Source organism: Eucalyptus grandis, chromosome 2 (genome assembly GCF_016545825.1).
Source record: "Eucalyptus grandis isolate ANBG69807.140 chromosome 2, ASM1654582v1, whole genome shotgun sequence".
Taxonomy (NCBI): Eukaryota; Viridiplantae; Streptophyta; class Magnoliopsida; order Myrtales; family Myrtaceae; genus Eucalyptus; species Eucalyptus grandis.
In genome coordinates, this window is record NC_052613.1 from 34,673,726 (window position 1) to 34,701,031 (window position 27,306).

The 27,306-nt window shown below is 39.6% G+C and overlaps 1 protein-coding gene and 1 long non-coding RNA gene across 2 annotated transcripts; one reads left to right on the plus strand and one right to left on the minus strand.

The window, feature by feature from the left end:
- The first annotated feature begins 3,403 nt into the window (after window positions 1-3,403).
- On the plus strand, window positions 3,404-5,365 carry LOC104430654. The gene is made up of 3 exons (XR_001983440.2): window positions 3,404-3,514; window positions 4,068-4,126; window positions 4,943-5,365. It is a non-coding gene; the product is annotated as an uncharacterized LOC104430654 (long non-coding RNA).
- Window positions 5,366-21,476: 16,111 nt separating this feature from the next.
- Window positions 21,477-25,492, minus strand: LOC120290670 (disease resistance protein RPV1-like). The gene is made up of 3 exons (XM_039307023.1): window positions 24,591-25,492; window positions 23,745-24,063; window positions 21,477-21,599 (listed from the first exon to the last, which is right to left on the minus strand). Exons 1-3 carry the CDS (start codon window positions 25,490-25,492, stop codon window positions 21,477-21,479), a joined length of 1,344 nt encoding a protein of 447 aa, XP_039162957.1.
- Between the last annotated feature and the right edge of the window lie 1,814 nt (window positions 25,493-27,306).

The window sequence follows — 27,306 nt, forward strand, 5'->3', positions numbered from 1 at the left end:
AGAACGAGTAGAAATATACTTTCGATCTCTGCACTATTCCTCGCGCAAAAAAAGGTCGATTAAGATAACACGTGCGAGCTCAATATGATTAGATAAAAGAATTTGGGAAGCATCAAGACATCCTTAAATAAGGGAAACCCGTAAACGGGCACAGACATTATAAGAAATTACATATGAAGAGCTTGAGGGTCTTTGATTTTGATAGAAAATCAATAATTTATTCTTAAAAGAGATTGCTTGTATCATTTATAAAAATAAATGAACTAAAAATATTTTTTTTTCCAGAAGATTGCTTGTATTGCTCATAAAAAAATTGAACAAAAAATATTTTCATCTTCCACGATAATGAATGTTTTTTTATTGACTAATTATTTTAAACTATTCATTTTTCATGTAACGAATAGAGTCTAGTCTAATCCAAATTGTCTATTTGAAAAGCTTAATATTATAAAAGAACGGCACAAAACATACCTTATATTCTGACGTAGGGCGTGTGTTAACTTTGCCACTTCGGTGTGCCACGTAGGCTCCTGTAAATAGTTCTCTTTTGTGCATTTTATGATGATAATCCAGATTAGAGAATACAAATTATTTCTTCTGGCATTAACTATGATTCCTACCCAAAAGTAACATATTCTTTTTTCTACGCCTATAATTTCAATAAATATCGTAAAGTATACAAAAACTATTGGTAAAAAAATGACCAGATGACCTTTTTTGGGCAACTTGTTGGTAATTCAACACTTTTATGACATTATGATCTTTTAAATAGTTTGCAAATTAGCATTTTTTGTACTACCTACTTTTATTTGCATAGCTTACTAAAGTTTTGAATTTACTTATCCTCATACAAAATTCCGATGTAAATTAGAGTAATCTACTAGCTAGTCTTGGTAACCAACGAGTTAGTGAAATGTAAAAAAAGTTGATTATTTGTAAATTGTAAAAGGGAATTAGTTATTTCATAAAAGTGTCAATGGGTTACTTACCAATAAGTTACCGCGTGACCAGTATTTCTTTTACTAGCAATTTTTTTGTCACTTACCTAACCTTTAAAAAATGTATCTATAAAAGAAAATGTTTTCTATTTTTAATGGAAAATAGAATCACCCTTCTTTCACCTCTTCTGTCCAATCTAAAGGGTCTCAATTAAGGCATTGCACCTCTTCTTCATGTAATTTATGACCTTGCCAGGGGCTTTGCCATTTTTTTACTAGTTGCATTGGAAGCTCAACTGTACTCGAGACAACACCAGAAATTCCTAGTGAAAACAATCATCTGATGAAGACAACCATCACCAATATAAAATTCAATACATGGTCTAAAAGACCTGATCATCAAAAACAGAGGATTCCCATAGACAATTCACATGAATGTGTCCTGCGAACTGACTTCCGACATGAGATACGCGAGCAAGTTGCTCTCTTCCTACGAAGAAATGGAGTCTGATTACTGCATGACCCCCAGGACAAGAAAACCAGGGATGAGAGGCTCTGGCTGTGAGCGGTCCTGATTGGTTGAACCAGCACAGCACGAGAGCTCAACGGCGAGGCGGTCCAGATGGGCCGGGAGGTCCGGGGGGTTCTGGTGGTTCGAGAGGCCTGCCAAAACACTCTCGTATCAACAAGCAACAGCACAACGAGCTCAAGCTGTTTGAAGCATCACAGAACGAAAAATAAAAGTCAGTTCGCTTCGCTTTGAACGGCAGTGATTCGATAATGACGTTAAGCAAAGTTCTTGAGCTTCCCTGAAGCAGAGAAAAATGGAACTCGGAGCAGACAAGTAGATGTGGCATTTTGACGGACCAAAAATCTCAAGACGTCGCATATTTCAAATGTATATTTCAAATGTATAATGATTTCATCTTCTTTACGTACAATCACATTGTTGAAATCTGGTTGGTTTTCTTGAAAAAAAACTACAAATCTGTTTGGTTTACTCCACAATTGCTAGGGCCTTCTTCCTCCTTGTTTTTTGTTTTGATGACCCAGGAAGCCCCATACGCCGCGAACGGCTGGAGTAAACCCTGGGGGCGAACTGGAGAACCCACCACCCCCGGCCACCGGGTAAGATGCAGGCGATTCCGTGGTGATTCGAACCCTCTCCCTTGAGCAAGGGGTCAGCAGGTCCCCCCACGATGGGGAAGAACTACCAACAGAGCCACCAAAGTGGGTGGTGCCTTCTTCCTCCTTGTTTCTTCCTTGAGCCTTTTAAAAACTTGCTCGGGTCCATATGTTGTTACTAAGAACTCCTAAAAATAATCATCTTACTAACAGTACACATGCATTGCGCATCCTCACAAAGGGAAACCAACATTCACATACCAAGAGCCTATCACGTCGCAAAAGCCACAGAGAAATCCTGGCGGCCCCGGCGGAGGAGGGCCCCACCCTGGCGGTTGTCCTCCGGGTCCTCCTGGCCTCATCTCTTTGCTAGTAAACTCAAGCTCTCAGGCTATGTCCTCACAAACTTTGGAGAGCTGCCCTGCACGATGTGCCTCCAAACCGGAGCTTCCCCACTTATATAGGGAGATTCGAGAGCTCGAGGGGTTGAAGGAGAGAGAACTTTCTTCCAATGGAAACATCTATCTGCCTTTTTATCTTTCTCTTGGATTTATTGCTTTAGCATTTATGTACCAGAAGATCAAGTCTGGTCTCGGCATCCAACGCTTGTTTTCTTTTTCAACAGTTGTTCTTCAACTAACATTCCAAGTGCCGGAATGTCAAGTTCAAAGTTTCCCATGATTCCTCTTTCGTTCATTCGTTTAACATGTGGACGAAACTATATGCCATTGCAATAATTGTTAGCGATGTATTCATTTAACATGTGGGAGGATATGCTGATTAGAACTCGAGGAGGGTAAGCGAGCAAGAATGCCGAGCGCGAGGTGCCTCTTTTCCGTGCTTATTTTAAACAATTAGAAAGCTTTATGTGATTCGGGAAGTGGTTAGGATTTTCGAAACAGAGAATCCACAGACCCAGAAGGTCTGGATATATCTCAACGTCGAGTAGTAATATAGACCCGCCAAGGCAGGATAGCTGGGAGCAGCAGGATTAGGAATCGTGGTTGAAGTCAGCACCTCTTTGTTCAGTGTACCCTCTAGAAACTGAGCAAAGCTTTACGGTTTCTCAGGCCAAGAGTACTATAATCATATTTTTCACCCTTTAAAACACATCCCGGCAAGATTCATAGATGAATTGCAAGTTAAAAAGAAACCAAATATGTTTTGCAAGTATGACGTTTCATGGTTTGGCATAGCTTGTGTAATATTTGGCTGGTGGGGCCCAAAAGAAGAAAAAGAAAGATAAGTTGAAAAGTCAAAAAAGTAAAAAGGAAGGGAGGGGAGGGCTCGGTTAAAAAGGACAGCAGAGAGCTCCCTCGACCAAAAAGGAGAGAAGAAGAAGAAGAAGAAGCGGAAGAAGGAGAAGAAGGGGGAAAAGAAGAAAGGGTTTTTGGCACGTGCATACCACGGATGCCTCGCCAAGCCGGCTCAACTTTATAACGCAGCACCCGGTAAGAGATTAGGCCCATTATTCGTCCAATCGAAGTAATTTACGGGTTTAGGGCTCCAATTCAAAATATTTGGAAAATAAAGCATCGAAGTCCAATTTTGGAGTCGTTGAGCCGCGTATTTTTGTAGAAATGATATTTTAGGGTGTGGAGCCGTGGGATTTTACGGATCGTGATTTGAACTTACAGTTTTCTCGAAACAAAATTTTGAAGTTTCCTGCGCACAGTGAATAGTGTGCGTCCAGCAGTTTCGAGCCCTTATTTTGTTAATTTTCGGTTTGATTTTGGGACGGTCAAGTTGGGATTATTGTAGTATGATGGAAGGGCTCTCTATGGACTATAAGTATGTTAATAACAGGGTTCGATAGAGAAAATTATAGTGTAACTAAGTTTTACACTCAAGTGTCGTGTTACAAACGGCTTGAATAATTATTTTGGGTATGCGATTTATTAGCGCATAGGAATCGTTTTGTTAACATTTAGATATAATATAACCGTTTCGTGGTTGATGTGGCGTGCTACCAAAACTTAATGTTGATTCTCGCTCATTTGGTAGGATCGCGAGATCGAAGGATCAAATAACACACACGTTATTTGATTTTGGGGCATCCCCAGGTGAGTAGTACTAATGTCATCTTTGGTTTTGTGTAACTCATGTACTAAGGTAAGATTAACCGACATATACTTGTGAGGAAATGAGGACCTATTTGTTATATATTGATGGATATAGTACTCGGTAATATTGAGTTATTGTGAGATGATTCGACAAATCTCTCTTGAAGGGTTATGTATGCTGTTTTGGGTATAATCGATTTATGTGGTTATGTGATGACTATTAAAACATGATATGTGTTGTGTTGAGGAAATCAAATGTGTGGTAGTAAAGGACTAAGTGCTACACGACAACGAAATTTCGTGTGAGTCACCTCTAGAGCCTTGTAGTCAAGGGCGAAGTGCTACATGGCGACTTGAGTCACATGGGAGTCACCTCTAGGGCTTTGTACTACTGACATGCATAGTAAAGAACTAAGTGTTACATGATAACGTAATTTCGTGGGAGCCACCTCTAGGGCCTTGTACTATTGCTATATGTGGTCGAGGGCTAAGTGCTACACGATAACGCAATTTCGTGGGAGTCACCTTTAGGGCCTTGAGTTTGGATATTGAGTGTGGAATGAACCATTGATATGAGATAGGATGAGTTCATGCTGGTTTTGTTATTATGGATGAATGGAAAATTTGGCTATTTGATATAGCTAGGTTGAGGTAACATTTAACACATTTTGTTCTTGCAAGTTATCATATTTTGTTTGGCAATAATGAGTCATGCCTTGAGTTTTAAATGAGTAATGTGGAAGCTTGATATGCTTTTATGATATATACTACTCACTGAGCTATGGTTGCTTATTCCATTCATCTTCAATGTTTCAGGTCCCAAGGTTAGCAACTAGTAAGACAAGAATGCTTTTGGAAAACTTTTGGGAGTTCTATTTTGGGTATGGTTTAAGAAAGTGGTGTATATAATTTTTGCTAGTGGTTGGACTGGTTAAGTTTTAAATGTATATTTCTTTTTGGTAGATTATAAAAACTCTAATGTTGCAACAAACTTGTTAAGTTATCTGATATGTATATATATAGCTTGAGATATACATAATTCATGGAAGGTTGGCCATGTCATCCCCATTCCTTGTAGTTTTGGGGTGTGACAGCTTGTTTGCATTGAGGATCCTGAGTGGATGATTTGAGCTCAGCAGGAGGTGCAGGGGAAGGGCACATTGTGCAGATGGAAGAACTGGAGTTGGTGCAGTGAGTAAACCATGCAGGATAAGAATGACCTCAGCTTGTTTTTCAGAAACGGTGCCTTACAGCGCCTTGTATATCTGTTAATAGTCCTCTCTTTGTCCTACAATTGATTACCTGAATGGGCAATACTCCTTATATTCCTAATTATCACATTTATATATATCATTGCTTTTTTTTTCCCAGGTTACACATCGACCAACTATTTGCCATTAACTAACTGCATTATTTTAAGACATTATTCTAACAAGATGAAGGCAACGATCCAGAGTCATCTGAGGCCGCTGCAGTAGTCCTCGCCATCAAGGATGTAAGTGAGTAATTGCTGAAGGAGACAGTGTTGCAGTCATTTGAGCAACTTGTGACAACGATGGCTCAAGTCTCAACCAGGTGGAACAAAACAGTGTCATAATGAAGGCATTATTCTCGTGACGCCCGCCTGACAAATCCATTCACTAACATTTGTGGGGATGTTTGCATCAATAGGAAGTGTTTGGGACAAAATTCACGGTATGTGAAGTTGAATGATTCGTTGAGGGCAGCCACAAAAACAGAACTCAGAAACTGAACGATTGGCTATTAAGTTCATGCACTGACCTCTATCCTAAATGTTGAAACGCCAATTACATCTTTCATGTCAATCTGCATTATTTGAAAGTCGGTCAGACATGGATGTTGGAGGCTCTAATCCCATATGTAGGCACGTTGTGGACCTGGTTGGGTCAATCCTCTGTTTGATTGTCGAGCGTATCCTGTTTGAGGCAAAAAAAAATAAAAAAAATAGTTCATGTTTTGGCCTAATAAGTAGTACTTCTAGTTGTCGTTCTTGATCGGTGATAATAGTTACCATCATGAGAAGACTAATCCTACTGAGATAATGCAGTCTGAGGTGGACAAAACAATCTCTGAATATGCAGATTTGTAAACATGCTTTTAAAAATTTAAAGAAAATAATTGCAATTAGCACATATGCATATTCATATCTTCTCCCCTTTTTGTCATAATCAAAAAGCGATAATGATGGATTCACGTAGAAAATATGACATATAATTTCCAAAAAGGACACAGGGCAGACACAATTACCTTTCCTTCCATCCATAATAAGATCACGATCAATCAAAAAAGATTTTTCCATAATTGATCAAAGCTCCCCCTCAATTTGTTGCCTTGAGTAACACTTTTGTAAGGAAGAGACTAACCCTGTCTTTGGTTTCCCAGCTGGGCAATGGCCTTCCACTTTGCGTTTCACTCTTGGACATCCCATCCCAGATTTAGCTGCATTTTCTTGTTTGAGTTGTGTTTTTGAGTCTTTGGTTTCCCAGCTGGGCAATGGCCTTCCACTTTGCGTTTCACTCTTGGACATCCCATCCCAGGTAGCTGCATACTCACATCACATATAGTCCGATCCGTATCATCCCTACCGTCTGGATCGTCAAGAGCAACTGCCCCTTCTTCCGTTTTCAGAACCTTTGCAATGTGCTCCACTGCCAAATCTATTAACCTCGTAGCTTATTCTCTTTTCTTATTTGCAGACATATGGGCGAAATGCGAAGCCTTCAGCATAAACTCATGTGGCCTTGAACCAGAAACTTTCAGATGTAAAGTCACAATTTCACACACCCAAAAGTCTAATTCTTTGATTCCTTTATATTCATTGAAGATTCATTCTTGTCACCTCCGTTTCTTGCAACTCTCACTCATCAGAAATAAAGAGACATGGAGAGAGAGAGAGAGAGAGTCGAGAAGAAGATGGGCTCTGAACAAGCTCTCTCCTTCTCAAAGAAGTCTCTAATTGTGGCAACCACGGCGACTCTACATCTTTCAGTGATTCTTCTCTCACGGCTCTTCTCGTTTTTAGCACCTGGCTGCGCAGTGAGCATTGGTGCCGTAGCAGTGGCACAATGATTTCCGAAGCGATTTATGAGCCATCACCTGTCTCTATGAAGCCTTTGTTTTTCTCTGTAATGTTTCTTCTGCTCATCATCACCAAGATGCTTTCTGTTGGCTACAGTACAGGACAAGTCATGCTCACAGGTTCTTTCCAATTCATGAATATCTAGTCTCGAGAAGATGCAAATAACTTGGTTAGCAGGTTCTGCATCAAGTGAACTATCCCTGAAAAAATAGCATCCGCATGAATTATTAATTGCAATTTTGTGCTCTTGTAATAACCCGTTCGCATGGGATTGGGACTGTTACGACCACTAGGGAAGTAATCGAGCGTTCGAGCTCCATCGCATTATCAGGAGGAAAGGAGAAAAGGAAAAGAAAAAAAGCATGAAATTAGGAGCCAGCGTTTGGGCAGCCTTTCAAATGGACTCCACAATCTAACTTTCTGACCATATTGTGCTACTTCAGTTAAGGCTGTTTTTCTCACAAGGTTATTCACAGTTGCAAAGGCACCCGGACAACGGTGAGCCATTACTGCTCATGTGGTTATTTGTAGCAGCGACGAGCGGTTTTAGAATTCATTCAAGTTTAACTTGAAATCTAACTATCGAAATAGGTTCTTCATTTTTTGAAATCTGAAATTTACTTTGCATACTTCAGAACTTGAAACTTATCTTGTTATGAGTTCTAGGATCTACTTGGGAACCAACCAATTTCCTTTTTTGTTTTATTTTTATTTAAGCAAAATGAAAGTGAACATAATAACAAAAATGAAAGTTTCCTATTTTTCAATAGCAACAAGCCATTTAAGATGAACGCATAAAAAATAAATAAACAATAAAAAGTTCAAAACACGTAACATAAAACCTAAATTATAAAACTTCAATGCTCAATCATTCATGAAAAGTTACTCTAAATTCTAACTACCTAAAAGGAAAAGAAACAACATATATTGTTAATAACTTAAAAATAATTTTAAATTAAAATTACTATTAATTAAACTAAAGTCATTATTAGAAAGCCTCATCCCTATATATATTTTGGACTTTGGAGGAACCGCCTCAGCCGGTAGCCGAAGCGTAAACCCCCAGGTGCTACATAAGCGTGAGGAGCCACCACTCCCGGCAGCACACTTAAGTCACAAGTAACTTCGCCAGAATCTTTGCTTTACAAAAGTTTCGAACTCCTCACCTCTCTCGCAAAGGTTTATTGAAGCCTACCCAAAGTGAGCCACCACAACCGGTGGTTCCTCATCCCATATATTCATTGCACTTCAACTCATAAATTCTATATACCGATGATAATCTCTTTATTAAGACAATCGATATTTGAAAAAAAGGAAAGAGTACATCAAATAAAACATAAACTTATTAGATAAATAAATGAATTACAATATAAAAATGTATAAACATCACTTACCCAAACCTAAGTCAATTACTATTGTAGGATTTCGTTAGTTCTCAGTTCTTGATCTAGTAGGAATCAAAGGTGCTATAAGGTTTGGAATCAAGGATTGAACAAGATTTCAATAGAACCTGGAACTGGACTGGTTTCTAGTTCCACCTTGAAACCGTACTCGCTCGTCATGTCAAGCATAATGGAAGATTTGGCACTTTCTTCTGTGTGTGATCCACGTCGGAAACAAGAGCTCACTCTCCAACCACCCTAACTTTGTCCGCAATCCAAAGCGTCGTCGTTAGATAAGCAGATGTCCATGACATCGGCCATGAGTAATAAGTTGCCATGGAGGAGGCAGAAAGAGTCATGATCTGCTCTTCCCACGACGTCAGTAGGTTGGATGAACACAATGGGTAAAAGAATAGTAAAATTGGGGGATGCTAATTATGGGAGAGGTGTTTGAGGGAAGCGGAGCCGATAGGTGGTCTGGGTGGGTTCCCTCCTCCATGATTTCACTTCTCACTTTTCGTATGGGAGAGGGGGATGGAGAGGGAGGAGTGTGTTTGTGCGGGGAGGCGGAGAGGGAGGGGAGAGAGGGGCTCATGCGGAGAGAGAGAGAGAGAGAGGAGGGGGAGATGAGAGAGAGAATGAGAGAGAGCATGTTCCGAATTATGGGGAGATGTACGGTACGGGTCCCACTTTGCAGAAATATCGAAACGCCCCTTCCTCTCTCTCCCTCCGTTACTTTTCCATTGCTCCTGCGTTGCTGATTTTTTTTTTTTTTTTTATGCTGGATGAACTGCCTTGGCCAACAGCCGCCACGTAAATTTTCAGGTGTTGCTAGCGGGGAGACCACTATCCCGACGCCACGCGTTAATCACCTAATGGCCCATAACTTGCGTTGCGAGAGGCTTTGAACTCCCAACCTCTCCTCAAAGATCGAAGCCTACCCAACTGAGCTACCACGGCCGGTGGTTGCGTTGCTAACTTTTTATGCCCTTCCTTTTCCCCTCCCGATAGACTAGGCACATTTGGTAATGATTCTGTTCCCGAGAACAGATTCGATCATAAATGATTTTTTTTTTTTTATTTTGTTCCGGAAATAATTTCTAAGCATTTTAAGCCATTTGGTAAGCTGTCCAAAATTTTTGATTCTGAAATAAAATTGCATTTGGTACCGTGTTCATCGATTTTGTTCTAAATTAATTTTTTTAATTTTTAAATACTTTTTTTTTCCTTTTCTCCTATTCTTCTTCTTCGGCGATTCTTTGGACGGTGATCGGCCGACGAGGGCAGCGACCTCAGAAGAGTCGCGGCCCTGGCGGCGAGCCTCGTCGGCAATTGGGCGAGGCTCGCCCGGCCTCGCCAAGGCCCTCTTGCCCTCGCTGGTGGTTGGGCTTGCCTCCGGTGAGCTCGTCGGACCGGCTGCCCGGTGGCGGCGTGGTGGCGGCGGCGAACGGTGGCGGACGGTGGCACGGGATGGCGGTCGATGAAGAAGAAGAAAAGAAAAGAAGAAGAAGAGAAAATGAAAGAAGAGTTAGTTTTGATTCTTAAATTTGTTCCCAACGAGAATCAACTTTTTTTTTTTTTATTCTTAATTATGTTCCAAATCTACTTCCGGAAACAAAAAAAATAGAAATTTGTTCTCGAGAATAAAAATTTTACCAAACACAATTCTATTCCCAAACTGATCTCGGGAACAAAAAAATTAGAATCAGGCACTATTTGGATGGTTATCAAAGAGTGCCTTCGTCCTCCACTTTAAGGGTTTGTTCATTTCGCGGAAAATGGGTCATTTCCGGAAAATATTTTCCCAGTTATTTTCCAGGAAAATGACAATATTTTATGGTGTTTGGCTAAAACCTGAAAATGTTTCAGAAAATATTTCCGGTGTTCGGTAAGGAAAATATTTTCCGCTCACCAGATTGGCAAGCGCGAGCGTTAAACTCGAGGCTCACCAGATTGACGAGCGCGAGTTTAAGATCGACAAACTTGAGGTTCACCTGATTCGACGACTAGCCAAGAAAGAAGAAGATGATAAACAAAGAAAAGAAAAAGAAAAAAAAAAAAAGAAAAAAAGAAAAGAAAAAAAGGAAATTAAAAATAATTCAAATTAAAAAGAAAATTAAAATTAAAAAATAATTCGAATAAAAAAAGAAAATAAGAAGAAGAAATGGAAGGGAAAAGTGAGGATTTGTAGAAGTATGAGATAAGAGAGATCAAGTGTTTTTTTTTTTTTTTTTGTCGGTCCTACTCTAATTTTACTTTAACACTCACTCTCGAGACTTTTGCCCTGTCTCATTGCGGAGCGTAAGAGTCGAAACCCACTCCTAAAATGAAATCGTCCCCACCCTAATCCCCCCGAGAATATGGAGATTTGAACCCCCACCTCCCCCTTCCAAATTGGAAGGGTGGCCTTGGGCGAACCCCTAGTGGTTAATGTTTTCCACTTTTAAAAAGTGGAAAACATTTTCCTCTACTTTAAAAGTCTTTTTTCCTTTGATGAAAAACATTTTCCCTAATGAATTCATTTTCCGTGAAATGAACACCGAAAAATATGGAAAATGTTTTCTCGGAAATTATTTTCCGTGAAACGAACGGAGCCTAAATTTTCTAAAAATTTCTTTAAAAAAAAAAAAAGGTCTCTTTTCCCTCTCTTTTGGAGCTAATTTAGAAAAAAAGCGCACTAACTAACAAATCTGACCTATGCTATTATGGGAGAAGTGGAGTCAGGGAAGTGAAGCACATTGATTGGTGCACTGGTCTTCTCTTCTTCTGAGTCAGTGGTGGGTCCCCCTATGATTTTCACTACGGGTGTGCAAAATACCCGGGAACCGCCCGGATCGCCTGGAACCAGACTGGAACCGGCGGTTCTTGAGGGAACCGGTCCGATTCCCGGTTCCATGAGCGGATCCGCCCACCCGGACCGGACCGGAACCTTTTTAATATTAAAAAAAATTACTAAAAGAAATCCTAGATTAGCCTTTTTGGCTTTCATAGTTACAATTTTCACTAAATATAGTCGCTGAAAACTGTAGTCTCCAAACTTGCATGTTTGTGGCTTTTGCCTTGAGAATTGAAACAGATTATGAACCAAAATATGTTACAATCCTACATTTCACACGTAAGATGTAAGTTGACTTTCTTTACATAAATCTCCCATAAAAGAAGCATAACCGGGAACCTAAGCGAGATAAAACTATGCCTCGACAATAACCAGGTTGAATTGTTTTCTTTTTTAGATGCCAGACATATTAAAAGCTACTAGCTAGAAACGGGTGTGTCAAAAGGCCAACCCAAAAATTCTGATAGCCCAATTGACCATAAATATTGATTAATATTCCCTGTATTGGATTAACCACAAGAAGCAACCACAGGACCTCAACCACCACATGGGCGTCACGAAATGCACTTAAAATTAGCTTGCACCCTGTGATTTGTTTAAGGCAATGAAATATGTCCTTCTCCGGATATTTTCTAAGAAAATGTAGATCGAAAAGCTACGGTCCGAAGGAAAAGTAACATGGCCTAACCTGCCATGTAAATGCATGAGAAGAGAGAACTTGAGCATAGACCGTCGATGGAGCTCCTGTATAGAGAGCTCCCTAGATTATATTGCTACTCCTCCACCGCCGCTGTTCGCCCCCTCGCGGTCGCCGCCACCCTCCACGGCCGTGGAAAATTGTTTGCGACCGTTCTATGTTGAAAACCAAATTATTTCGCGTTAAGATCGGTTCCATGGATCCACCGGGAACCGAGATCGAACCGGCGGTGCAGTTCCGGGTGGATCCATGCAACAAACGGGTGGATCTCGGTTCCAATTTTTGGAGGCTGGTCCTTAGCGGGCGGTTCCGGTTCTAGGTCGGAACCGCCCGCCGGACCATGCACACCCCTAATTTTCACTTCTCCGATGGGAGAAGGAGAGAAACAGGGGTGTGCTTGGAGAAAGACAAGAAAGAGAAAGAGAGAGAGAAGAGAGAGAGAGAGAGAGAGAGAGGTGTTTATGCGGGGGAGATGGAGAGAGATGAGAGAGAGAGAGATGAGGGAGAGAGGGGGTGTTTAGGCCAAGATAGACAATAGAGAAAAGAGAGAATGTACGGAATTAGAAGATCACGAAAATTAAAATATATTCCAACCCAAAAAAGAAGAAAAAGAGAAAATTTTGTATGGGCTTGTCTTGCCAAGTCAACAATGGCTTTGGTCGAAAAGAGAAGTCAACAAGAGGTCAATTTACTTAGACTATCTTTGATCGTCTGAATTTCTAATCAAAATATGACTGGATAGAATTGAAATATAAAGATTATACTATTCTCAATTTACTATTTGATAATTCTAATAATAAAATTGGATATATTCACATTATATCATGTATATTATTTGATAGCATGCACATTATTTATATATGGAATTTATGTTATAAGATAAATTCGAATATATAAATAAAAATAAGATTAAATTAAAAAATACTAAATTGTTATTCTTTCTTATTTTGTATTTATTATATTATAATTTAAATATTATTCATATTGATATATAATTTTGAATTTGTTAATTTAAGAAATTTGTTATTCAAGGAAAATAATTTTCCTATTATGAATATTAGAAATCTCATCAACTTTTATTTCACATCGCCTTGAGATAATTTTATTTGGCCTATATCTTCTTATATCCAACTTTATTTTGTTTTAAGTAAGTACTAAATGCATGATATGATAAATTGATGATCAAACGCGGTTTTAAATCTCACATGTACTATGCGGGTCACATTTTGCAGAAATTTCAAACATTTTCCTCTCTCCTACTTTTCCATCATCGTATCTCTTATTGATATCTCCGCCTTTTCTCTCTTCCTCCCAAGAAAAGTTTCATCCTCTTCTTTACATTTTCTAGAAGTTTTAGAGAAGGAAGGCAACTCTCTTCCTTTCCACTCTCTACTCTCCCTCCCTTGCGAGAAAACTTCATCTTCCTCTTTACGTATTCTAAAAGAATTTCAGAAAAGAATGACCTCTCCCTCTTCTCTTGAACTTCTCTCTATTCATCGGACGAACTTTGCTGCCACCTCCTGAAGCCCCATTTGTCATCCTCTATTCAACCCAAGAATTCCAAATTTCAAGAATTATCTAACATGCATCTAAACTCATACACAAGTGTTCTAACAAGCTTATGGCGCATTTAGTAATTATTATGGGAACAATTTTTGCTCAAATGATTTTTTATTTTATTTTATTTTGATCCCGAGAATAATTTCTGAATAAAAAACACGTTTAGTAACGCACAAAATTTTTATTGTCGAGAAAAAAAATGTGTTTGGTAAGATTCTTAATTTTTTAAATACTTTTATTATATTATTATTTATTTTTTCTTTTTTATTTTTGCTTTTTTCTTCTTCTTTCTCCTTCTTTGTGATTGGTTGCTGACCGCTATGGCCAGCAACTAGGCAAGGTTTGGCGAGCTTGCCTAGCCATGGCAAGCCTTGGCATCGCTAGATTTGGGTGAGGCTAAGTCTCGTTGGTGGCTGGGCGAGGCTTGACCTCTCCGCTAGTCGGTGGGAGGCTTAGCCTCGCCAGGCTAGGGCAATGTCGACCTCGTGTTGCTTGGGTGAGGCCGAGTCTCACCAAACCAGGGAAAGGCCAACCTCGCATTGCCTGGGTTAGGCAAAGTCTCGCCTGTGGTCAAGCGAGGTCGAGCCTCACCAGATCGCTTGGCCAAATCACCTAGCCAAATCGCTTGGCCACGAGTGAGGCTGAGCCTCGCTAGGCCAGGGTGAGGCCGACCTCGTGCTACTTGGGTGAGGCTGAGTCTCACCGGTGGCCATGCAAGGCCGTGAGGCTCGGCCTCACTTGACCATTGGCGAGGCTCGGTTTTGCACAGATTTGGCAAGGCCGAGCCTCTTTAGTGAGCCGATGAGCTTCTGGTGAGCTCATTGAAGCTCGCCTTGACCTAGCGAGGCTCCAATGAGCTCATTGATCTTGGCCCCGTTAATCGCCGGTCATAGCCGGTGGTCGGTGACTAGTTGGGATTGGAAGGAAGAAGAAGAAGAGAAGGAGAAAAGAAAACAAAGAAATAAAAAAAGTTAGGCTTGATTTATGAAATTGTTCCTAGGAGCAAGAAGCAACTTTTTTCTACTTTTTGATTATGTTTCAAATCTATTTCCGGGAACAAAAAAATATATTTTTGTTTCCGGAAATAAAAGTTTTACTAAACGGATTTATATTTTTCTTCATTTCGGAGAACAAAAGAATAGAAATAGCTGTTCCAAGAATGGTTACCAAACATGACCTTAGAACACTAAAACCCAATACCCTCCAACATCTTGAACAATTATTATAACACATGAATGGATTGGAACGTCATGATACAAAATTGAAATCAATTCACTTTAATCACGTAATTGGAGCATGCTAGAGATTTGATCATCAAAATTGGACTCAAATCAACATAGAAAATTCAGAGAAATATATCACCGAGCAAGCTTGAGGATATTTAAGTAGTGCTGGACATTCATTTTTATTTATATTTCTATTCTAGAACAAATTTTAGCCAGGATCCCATAAGAATTCATCACATCCTCTCCAAAACTATCAATCATTGGTTGAAAATAATCCTTCAACTTACTACTAGGACTCATAGGGCGATCCTATGAGTTTCGATCAACAAATGGAGAGAGCCTATCTTTGACTAGAGCAATTTTGGAAAACATGGATCAGTAGAGACTGCGATGGAACCAAGAAGTTCGCTAGTGGCCATGAGAGACCTGGCCGGCAAGCATGGATGACGGAGAGGACTAGGCGACTCCAAAACATTTCGGCATGGTGAAGAATTGCTGGAAATTGAGAGAGATGTAAATGAAAATAATCTCTTTCTTTGTTCATAACGTTAACTCCATAAAAACAAAATCGTGCCGGTTCCAAACCAAAGCAGATAATATCGTCACGCATGGGGCCTGGACTTAACACTATGCAGTATGCAATATTTTCTAGAGAGAGGGAGAGAGACGTGTTATGTGGGGCGAATAGTGGGAGAAGGAGTGTGAGAAGGAGAGGGAGAGAAAGAGAGACGAAGGAAGTAAAATAAGATGGAGAAAAGAAAGATAATGTACAAACGATGAACGTGGTTGTACTAAGAAAATTTGTATAAAAAATCAATCAAAATATCATTTTTTTTTTTAAATTTTAGCTTTGACTCACATAATCTTAAAATTGATTTTGTAATTTTAATGTCCCTGCACTCATTTACGAGTTTTGCATCAACGGAGTAATTTTTTTACTAGTTCCTACTAGTTCATTATTCTTACTTTGATTTTTTTCTTCACTTCATTTGTTTTATACATAATCAATATCATTGGTCTTGATTTTTAGTCGCCGAAAAGTTCTAGAACAATTTGACCTGAGCTGAGCGAAAGGAATGGAAAACCATTTCATTACACAATGATTTTGTTATTAGTTGTAAAGCCAATGTTTCAAGTTTTTTTTTTTTTTTTTGTCTTTTAGATTAATAAATATTTATAATGACATCTACAATTTCTTTTTAATAAGTGATGATAGTTTTCCAAATGTCATTATTTATATTTAATTTATTTTTCTTTCTTTGTAGTCAAGAATAAGGAAACATTGGAGTTCAAACAAAAAAAAGAAAGAAGTTAAAAATTGAGACAGGCTCGAAGGGACTTCTAGTTTTCTCATGTGGCTGGCATTTGATCGATGCATTATCATCCTTCAGCCCACGGTCATGCTAGCCGCTTTCAAATAAATGAAAAATCCAAGGCACAATTAATTTCAACGTTCGTTGTTAGCCTAACTTAAACAAACTTTTTCTAAATTATTCGATATGGCAGCTAAATGATGGAACCGAGAATCGCAATACATCGGAAATACACATAGAGAACTACGTTTTTCATATTGGAAGCACTCCACTCAAGTCTCGCCACGTGTACCGACGGTCCCAGCCTCACAGAATTCTTGACACTTCCTCTCTCTCCGCTCCCTCTCCTCCGTTAGGCACACGGACGTTCCCTCTGTAGTTGTGCTGGACGACCAATTCAAAGTTTACTTTCTAGCAAATTTTTAGGAAACTATTTAAATTTGCAGATGCCTCAAAATTGAAACAGGCTTTACCTAATATATAATAAATTTCTATTTTAATAGTTGTTAGCTGGCTTGTCTTAAGCCAAATCGAAATATCGTTTCTTGTTTGGTTCTATTAGGAGGATCTAGAATATTTTAGGCGCTCAAATTGGAAATAAGAATCGTAACTTTAAGACTCTAAAATAAGAATAACAATAATTAGAAGTGGAAATCTTACGAAACACTGTTTTCTTTATGCAAATTCAATTAACTTAAAATTAATGGTTCCCATGTTTGGATTTATTATTTCGATCCGCTTCCCAAGTAAATCATTTTTAGTGGTGAATCTCTTGTTTGGCTATTGTCTCCAATTTTGACTTGCATTTTAACCGATCTCGTATGAATATCTCCTCAATTATTTAAAGAAGCTAATTCATGTCTTTCATGAATTAAGATTATTTTAAGTGCGCATCGTTCTAGTTGAAAAGCTTAACCTACGTTATTTCATCCATGAAAGCAACATACTTCCATATTTTGATAAATTTGTAATCAGTATCACTTGTAGAATTTCCATCATACAAGAATTATATAATTATTTCAGTTGATTATCTCAATGAATGTTGCATGGCATTTGTTAACCATAGATAATATGTAATAGTTCGATGATAAAATATTAATTACACACGACACGAAAAAATTTAGTGTTGAGAAATGTAAGATTTTTTTAATAATCTTTAAATAAATACCTCAACGCTCAGTGAACAAAATCCTTCCCTAACCATTCATTGCGCACGTTGTTTAATCAATCCAACAATCTAAACTAAAACAAGCATAGCCTTTGCAACAATTAATCAGCTTTAAATGGCATCCGACTTGCTCGAACCTTTGTGGTGTTAATCATGTGGATACCACAAATATATTGGTCGTGATCATGCACGATTCGTCCTCCCTTTAGAAGATCAGCCAACCACTGTAGCGATCCTGCGTGGGCTCAGCTGAGATCATAGGTAGAGCTCGTTTTTCCGTTGCCGGCGACTTGGCACTCCACAAGAACGACGCAGCATGATTTGCTTTTGATTTGTGTATCTTTTGTTTTTGAGACATTGAATCGCACCTCTGGGCGGTCGGTCCATGAGGAAGGAAATAAAGGCTGATTAATAAAGTCACCTTCCATTAGGGAAGAAAAAAAAATAAAATCTCGATATACTAAACTGTTCCGTGCTCAACCAAAGCATTGAATTGTTGATAAGCCCTACGACTTTTCAGCAAATTTGTTTTGGTCTTACGTACGTCTTCATGTACCGAATATGAAAGGAGAGAGCACGTGTCCCCCCATCGTTTCTAGCATAGCACCGGTTCAGGTGCTTATCACATATGAAGCACCGATACTTTCTAAGAGCCTTCGTGTTGTGTCGGATACTTCGACACGTGTTTGACACTCTCCGACACTCGTTTAACACGTATCGAAAAATCTGACACTTGATCAACTTTCTCAACACTCTCTCACACTTGAGTCGAAATTTTGATATATAAGTTCCCAACATATGATTCGATATCGAGGTTATTTTTAAAAATGAGGTCATAATATATATGTGAAAAAATAAAACACAATAATAAAAATAATAAATATAGAAAGAAGAAAAACCTAATATTCTCTTCTTTTTTTACTCTCATTCCTCGTGATACACAATTCACCTCTTAATTTTTTTTCTTTTCTCCTCTTCTAACATATCTAACATGCGAGTTCAGAATATGGATCGCTTATTTTTTCCCCAAGTGAAATAGGATTGAATTTTTCAAATTAAAACAATAAATGATATTAATAAATAGTGGGTTAATGTTTTTAATGTAAATTCATTCTAGAATTTTTAATTAATTAATTATTTATGAATTTGATTGAAATAATTATAAAAATAATAATTTATTATATATATAACGTGTCCTAACGTGTTGGATTCTTTATTTTTGAGGAACGACGTGTCGGCGTGTTATGTTATGTCGTGTTGTGTGTTTCGTGTCAATGTTGATGCTACTTAATTTATCACAAAGGCTAAACAATTGCTAATGAACCACCGACCGTGGTGATTTCGTTGGATAAGAGCTCCATTGATCCTTCCCCAAAGTTGAGGGGTTTGAAACCCAGTGGGGGCATTTGGTGTCTTAAGCGGGATGTCGGGGTGGTAGGTCCTTCGCTAACATTCCCCAGGGTTTACCTTGCCGGCTATCGGCTGTACGGGGTTCGTAGGTCATCAAAAAAAAAAAAAACAATTGCCAATGGACTCCACGGATCTGAAACTGGCCCACCGCAGCAGAGAATCAAATGAGGTCGCGGACCTGATTGCCAAATCCAGAGGAATAGGCTATTACTTCCCAATTTGGATATTGATCCCATGAAGCCCTTTGGCTTTACTGTGTTTTGAATCTCATCTCTTCTTTTCAAACACCTTGAGTTAGTATATGAGCAACATTTTTTCCCACAAAAATAAAAAAATTAGATATCCACGCAAGACAAGATTCGTGGCGGCTCATCACCTTTGGAATCGAGCATGCTTTGAGTTTTGAATTCGCATGTTTCAATGCCACTGATTCGTTTGCATTTATAATCCTAACAATTTGACTCCGGCGTTTGAATTTAGTGTACTAGGTAAGCATTGATTTTGCACTTGTAGGCAAGGTAACTTTGTCGACTATGGCTTTCAATATGATATTGATTCATGCCAATATTGATGAGAAAGTGATAAAGATCATTGAGACAAATAGAAGTCTTTTTAGTCTAGTCATAGTGATAAAGTGAAGTTATTGACCAAAAGAGATCAAGACTGATTTTGGGTATTGATTAAGTAATGGAAAATGTTGAGCTAAACATGTGAATAGATAATGTGGGCCAATTTTGTGAATACAATCAACAGTTAAATGCTCACATTAACTGTGAGAATCCTATAAAATCAAGTCAAGCCATATAGGAATATCTTTTGTCAATTGATAGCCGAGTTGACGTTAGTTAAGTCGGTAAGTATTGATATCGTCTCGTGACATTTGACTGAAATCAAATTGAATATAAGTAGGATAAAAATGATTATTGCAATCAAACTTTTAGGTGAGAATACTTCTTATAGGTGTCAATTGACAATTGTCATCAAGCAGTTGTCACTGTCGAGTCAAGCCAACATATGGACACATGAACAGATTTGTCCTCCTCCTACAGAAGATCAATCGAACACCTCTAGCGCTGTAGCGGGTGTTCCGCCAGCATTACAGACGAAGCTCGCTTTTCCATCGCCGGCATCTCGGCCTTCCACAAGAACGACGCAGTTTCGCCTCATCACCATCTCAAATTTTGCTTTCTATTCATGAGTATCCTGTGTTTTTGAGCTGTTAAGTCACACAACTGGCACGTGGGTCCATTAGGAAGGAAATATATAATGTTGATTAATTAATTCACCTTCCATTATCATGCACAAGTACGATAAAGAATATATGCAAAAATGTCCATATTTTGATGATTAATTCATACGAGAAGCATAATCAAAGTAACTGAGGAAGTGTTCAGGACATGATTCATGAGATATGAAGTTGAATTTGTTGAGGCCAGCCACAAAAACGAGACTGAGAAACTGATTGATTGGCTATTGAATTGATGCACCGACCGCTATCCTAAATATTGATATGCCAATTACCTCTTTCATGTCAATCTGCATGTTTCCAAAATCAGTCAGACACGGACGTTGGAGACTCTTAAGCTTTTTGGACCTGATTGGATCAATCCTCTGTTGGATTGTCGAGCTTATCCTGTTTAGGGTAAAAAAGTTACTAACCCTATCTTCGGTTTCCCAGTTGGTGGGTGGCCTTCAACTTTGTGTTACACTCTTGGAAATTCCATCCCAGATTTAGCTGCATTCTCCTAGTCGAGTTGTGTTGCGAGAGCGTCGTCTCAAATGGTCTGACCCATATCATCGTTACCATCTGAATTGTCATGAAAGATTATGATTTCTTCCCGTTCTCGGAGCCTTTGCAATTTGCTCTAATGCCAAATCTATGGACTCCAAAGATATTCTCTTCCTCTTCTTAGTTGCACATGTATGCACAAGATGCAAAGGCTTCCGCATAAACTCACTGATGAACAAATTGACCGGGCCTCTGTCCTGTGAAGTCGCTGCATTGGGGTGTCCACTGCCTTTGGCAGATTTTTCCCATCATTTCAATAGGTAGCGAGACGATACCATGAAAATGTTCCCGGAGTTGAGAACTTTCAAAGCATGGAAATCTAAAATAGCGACCGACTCAAACTTCCCGCAACTACATGCTAATGTCCAATGGAAAGGATCCAACTCCACGATGCCAATCTTTGTCCTTCCATCTTCAGTCAACTTAAACTTACAAAGAGTTGCCATGCTCTTAATTTCTTCAATTGCCAGAGATAGGCCATTTATCAACTCCTTTTGAAACATCGTAAAGATTGGTCGAGTATACAGGCGTTCAGCTTCTTTCTCCATCAGACTCCTGAATTTCAAATTCACCGGTTTTTTTCTTGCAGTGCAGAGATGAGCTTGCCGGGTATCTGGACGGCAGGGTGTCCGACCATTACTTGTTTGGGGACCCAGCCTTGTCCTTAGCTAGGGACGGTCTTTTATATCCTTTCCAAAAATACTGCAAAAGGATACTTAAGTACAACAAATATAATTTCAAATAATCAATGACATATTCTAGCAAGTTTTGCAGTTATGAAAATTATATTAGGGTCAACGGTTACAACACTTTTTTTTAAGCTTTTACTGAAATCAGTAAATTGTCTTTCAGTGTTCTTGCTCTAGAGCCTAGGGGCATGCCAGGTTATCTAAGCATTTATCATCATCTATAGGTTTCTTGATACAGGTAGCGATGGACCAGCGGAAAGTCGCAACATCAACATATTTGACAGTAACCGTGACATTTGGAGTCTAGCAACAAAGATTCAAGTTAATGATTTAATTAAAACGGGTACTGAAGTGGCTGATTACGGGCCCGTTTGGTTCGGCTTTTGGGGAATGCATTTGCCAAAATGCAAATACCTTTGGATGAATGAGGTTTTCCGAAATGCAAATATCGTTTGGTAAAATTTGCATTTGTAAATGACTTTTATTAAATTAAAAAAAAAATCTATTTTCTTTTTTGAAGTCCGGCCAGACCGCCGGATCCGGCGGCCGGACCCCCGGATCCGGCGACCGGACCGTCGGATCCAGCGGCCAAATGGCCGGATCGGCTGCTCGGGTCACGTGACCTCGGGCGATCGTCGCCCTGGGTCACGCGACCTCGGGCGACGGTCGCGGGGGTCGCGCGGTGGCCGGATGGCAGATCTCGCCGCCTGGGTCGTGTGACCTCGGGCGGCCGTCGCCCGGGGTTGCGCGTAGGTGACCAGGTGACGGCCGCGCGCAACCTGATCCGATCGTTGCTCGGGTCGCACGACCTCGGGCGACCCAGAGCGACCTCGGGCGGCTCATGCAGGTCGCGCGATCAGCGGCCGACCCCAGGTCGCGAGATCCGAGCGTTCGCTCGAGGTCCGGCGACCCGGGCGACGGTCGCGGGGTCGGGCAACCCCAGGCGACGGTCGCCGGGGTTGGGCGACCCTCAGGCGGCGGTCGCCGGCGCGCGCCATCCCTTCGCCGATGGTCGTCGGCCTCTGATCAGCAGCTTGGAGAGGTTGGAGAAGATGAACAGTAACCAAGCTACTTGCATTCCCATGATGCAACTTGCCAATGCACCCCAAGAGCTCCATTGGGCTAAAGGCCTTTAGACTCTTTTGGAGATGCAATTGCATCTTGCCAAAGTTGCGCAAAAATACAAACCAAACGCGTTTGCATTTGGCCAAAGGACTTTAGAGTCCAAATGAGCATTTGCAATGCTGAACCAAACAGGCCCTACATCATTGCCAGTAGTAATATTTAGGATTGGTGTTCTTCAAGCAATCAGAATTTCCTCCGAAGTTTCGACTACAATTGGATAGGACAATTTGGCCTGGAATTAAAATGTACTGCTGTCTGCATTGGCAACGATATCTGTTATTTTTTTTGCTTTTGCTTGGCAAAGAATTTGGGGGAGAAACAGTAGTTGAGCATCCCAATATTCATATACACTGGAATGATACCTATAGTTTAATCTTGCTATCAAGCACCCTTAACAGAGAAACTCAAAATTCGACTTCTGATGGGATCATAAAATTTACTTTTGAATCTTTCTTGAAGTGCAGCAAGTGGCATGATTAGACTCATATATATCACTCCAAAATATAGGATGCAGGGATGCTTCAGAATCACTCTCTCAAACTGCTATTTGTTACAAAACTAAATCAAATCAAATGGGTTCATGGTTGACGGCAGCATTTCAATTCTGGGCCAACTTCTTGGGTGCAATGTACTTGATTGAGGAGACCTGCGGTTGCATGAGCAAGGCCAAGCCTAAATGTCACAAACCACAATGACGTAATTACCAGATTTATTATACGCTTTAATTCCTCAACTTCTGTGACTGTAGCTAGCCTCCCTGGGGATCTCATCAGAGTTAGACATGGTTGTGTTAAGGCTATCCTCTTCATCCATAATGGCCGCTTAGCTATAGATGATGATAATGTGCTTAGATAGATAGGTATCATCAGGCGGTATGATAATTCGAGCAAGCACTATTTATCAAAGTACATTTTTCACCTTATGTCTCGTAAAATACCACAGTACATCTCCTCACTCAAGATGTGCATTTATTGTAGAAAAATCCTTTCACAGGAGGACACGTGAACAACGTATTTTGAGCTGTCCACACTCATCAGTAGTGAAAAGATATTGTGATCATAAAGAAACAGGACTTACATTAGTTCTTGAAAGGATAATGAATTAAGCCGGTTCAGAAGTTACAAGAAAATACATTTCAACCGGATTGTACTTTTGGCTAGCTAAATCAATAGCATATCCACGTAGTTGTATGCAAATAAGGAAGTCGTGCACTCTCTTCCTACATTTTCAGGAAGGAAGAGATGGCGAGAAAAAATGTCTACCCAATTGACACACACAGATGCCTAACCTTCTCATCATCAAACATCTTGGTCTTCCAAATACCGTATCAAATGTATCAGATTTCGAGACCCAAACCTGGTCAGTCTGTAGCATCTCACAATCACGCAATTGCAGAGATTTCAGATTCTTGAAGCTTGAAGGATCAGGCAACTCAACCAAAGAGTTGCATCCATAGATGCACAAGTCTTCCAGCGAATCTAATCTTCCTAGAATCTTGACAAGCTTATGACACTGCTGTAGATCAAGTTTTGTGAGTTTCTTCAAGTTTGAGAGATCAGGCAATCTCTCAAGCAGAGGGAGCTCACCTAGCCTTAGCACTGTCAGCTTCTCCAAACCCTCAAAGCTTTGAATCTCAGTTAGACTATGACATTGCAGCAGGTGAAGTTCAGTTAGCTCCATCAAGTTTGAAAGATTGGGTAATTTCTTGAGTTGTAGAATATTTATGAGCTTCAAATTTCTCAGATTTCCCAAGCTTTGAATACTTTGAAGATTGATTAGATTATTACAGTGTCCCAAATGCAGTTCATTGAGCTTCTTTAAGTTTGAAAGATCAGGTAATTTCTCACGTGTATTCAATGCTCTAAGGTCCAAAGTTTGAAGATTCTTCAAACTTTCAAGGCCATGGAAATCTGTTATTGCAGAAGAATAGATCCTCAGCTCCAATAGTTCCTTGAAATTTGATAGATCTATTGATGTTTTCAATGATCGAGAGGATTTAATAAGCAAGCACAATAAACTTGACGGAAGCCTAGGGAGAATCTGCAGGTTAAAACAAAGAAGTTCAAGTCTTTTGAGTTCAGAGAGAAGACCAATGTCTCGATGGAGGACAGTTATATGTTGTCACAGGACAACTTTAGAGACTCCAGATTGCATAAATTTCCAATCCACCTTGGTGATGGATCCCGTCCAAGCTCAGTCATGTCCACACAGGTAGAATCCTCTTCAGCCAAACAAAACTCAGGAACTTGAGAAATCTCCAAATTCAACTCTGTCAGATTTATCAGGTTTGAGAGATCCGGAAGTCTCTTCATCGAATTACTACCAATATGCAAACTGAGGAGGCTTTCAGGAAGCTTCGGGATGTTACATATTGTAGTATTTGAAAATTTCAAGATCTCCAAAGATGATAATCTCCCAATATCTTCAGGTATTGTCCCCTCCAGACATTGGCAGAACTCTGCATCTATCTCTTTCAACTTCTCCAACATCCCAATTGCACTGGGTATACTTCTTATGGAACTACCACGCATCCTTAGTATTTTCAAATTTTTCAAGTTCCCAAGTGATTTGGGCAACTCGGCAATATGTGTGTGGGACAGATTCAGCACGACTAGTGATTCCAAATTCCAAATTGAGTCTGGAATTTTCTTGAGCAACTTACACCCACTCAGAGACAAGTGTTCAAGCTTTACAAGCGCTCTAATCTCTAGATGAGGTTGAGAAACTTCAACATTTTCCAAAGAGAACCTTGATAGAGAGGTTAAATTACCAATTGAACTGCAGTTACTTACTGACAGCCCCGGGACTTCTCTTATGGAAGTGCAATCGATAAGAAGTTCCTCCAGCGATTCTAAGTTGGCAATCTCTTCTGGCAGTTTGCAAAGTTCACGACAGAACCTTAAGTTCAAAAAAACTAACTGCGTCAACTGCCCTATAGATTCGTCAATCTGAACCAATCTTCCACAGCTTTCAAGGATCAACTGCTCTAAATTTACATTTGAAGATAAGTCGGGAGTTTTATGCATGCGTGCACAACCAGTCAAATTCAAAACTTTTAATTTCCTTGCCATCTGTACCAAAACGATCAAATAATCAAACCATCATAAATTGAATAAAGAGGCTGCAACTACAAAAATATAGTGGGTATCACTGAAAAGAATAGTACCTTCAGATGACTCCAACCATCCCAACTTTCTGACAACGTACTCCATGATAGATCAAGAATGACCATGTTCATCATGGAAAAAGTAGTCAATTTAAGTTCTGGAGGAAAATTATGCCATGAAAGCCATCTCAGCTCAGATAGGATGGGTGCATTCCTATGGAAACTAATTGCTGGAAAGCCACTCGTAGGCCAATTATCCTGGATAGGCCTCATTTCTAGGTATCTCAGATTTGATAGCCTCCCTAACTCTTCATTAGTAAAAGACTGCTGCAAATGGTCATCAAACTTCAGACAAAGAGCTTTTGTGTGTTCTGTTCCCTATAAAGAGAATAAAAAAAGAGACAAGTAAATGATACTTAGTCAAAAGAAGAGACAAGTAAATGATACTTAAGCAACAAATAATCTTCCCTTCAAACACGAAAGTAATATGAGCATTGCTTACAGATAAATATGTCACTAGAGCAATGAGTGGACAAGAATTTCAAATAAGTCCCATTATTTTAAGTGAACAATCAATGTGAAAAGGCATAAAATGTATCAATTTGATGGAAACAAAGGTACGTAAATGCAATTTTACCTTCTTTCCAATAACAACCTCAGAAGCTTCCTTAGGATTCCATAATATGGTCTGTTTCTCTAGTTGCATGTTACATTTTTGGTGAACAATGTCTCTACCAAAGTCTCTTAGCTGATTGTGCATCCATAGCTTATTGTCTTTTCCAATTTTTATCAAAGACATCCTCTGAAGGGTTTGAAGACCTTCACCTGGGAAGAGTCCGGAATCATGCCATATGTGAAACACAACCCTTTTATCAAATCCAATGAAAAGACAAGCTATATCAAGAAAAATCCGCTGTTGAGGTTTATCCAAAGCATCATAAGATATTTTCAACTTTCTCTTAACTTCCTCATTCGGAACCTTTTTCAACTTCTCCAATGTAACATCCCAAACATCTTTCCCCTTACCCAATAGTAGCGAACCTATAACCTCAAGAGCAAGAGGAAGTCCTCCGGTCATTTTCACCACTTCATCGGAGGAAGCAGCATACTCATCCGGAGGATGATCTCTTCTAAAAGCATGTTTGCAGAAAAGTTGAAGAGATTGACCGAAGTCCATTTCAGAAAGCTCATAAGTAGTACAACAGACATCAGGCACATTGAAAACATTCATGTTTCTACTGGTGATAATTATCTTACTTCCCAAACCAAACCCCTCTACCGTTCCCATAAGTTCATTCAAATGAATCTTTTCACCAACATCATCAAGTAGAAGCAGAACCTTTTTGCCCCACAACCTTCGCTTTATTTCGTTGATTCCATTATCAGCATTACTAACATTTGGCAAGTTTATTTTGACGATATCATAGAGTAGCTGATTCTGCAAACGCTCGATGTCCTTTCTCTCTGAAGCTTCTCTGACATTAGAAAGAAAGCAACGATTTTCAAAACGATGTGAAAGCCTGTTGTAGATTATTTTGGCGAGAGTAGTCTTTCCCACACCCCCCATACCATGAATTCCAAGAATTCTTACATCCTCTGAATCACCGCACGTCATTGTATCGATTTTCTTCACATGACTTTCAACTCCAATCAAGCAATCGGTCACCAGCAGATAAGCCGTTTTCAACTCATCTATAACCTTCTGGACAACTGTCTTTACCAGTACTCCATCGCCTCTAATATAATGGAAGGGAAAAAGAAAAAATAATTAGAAGAACA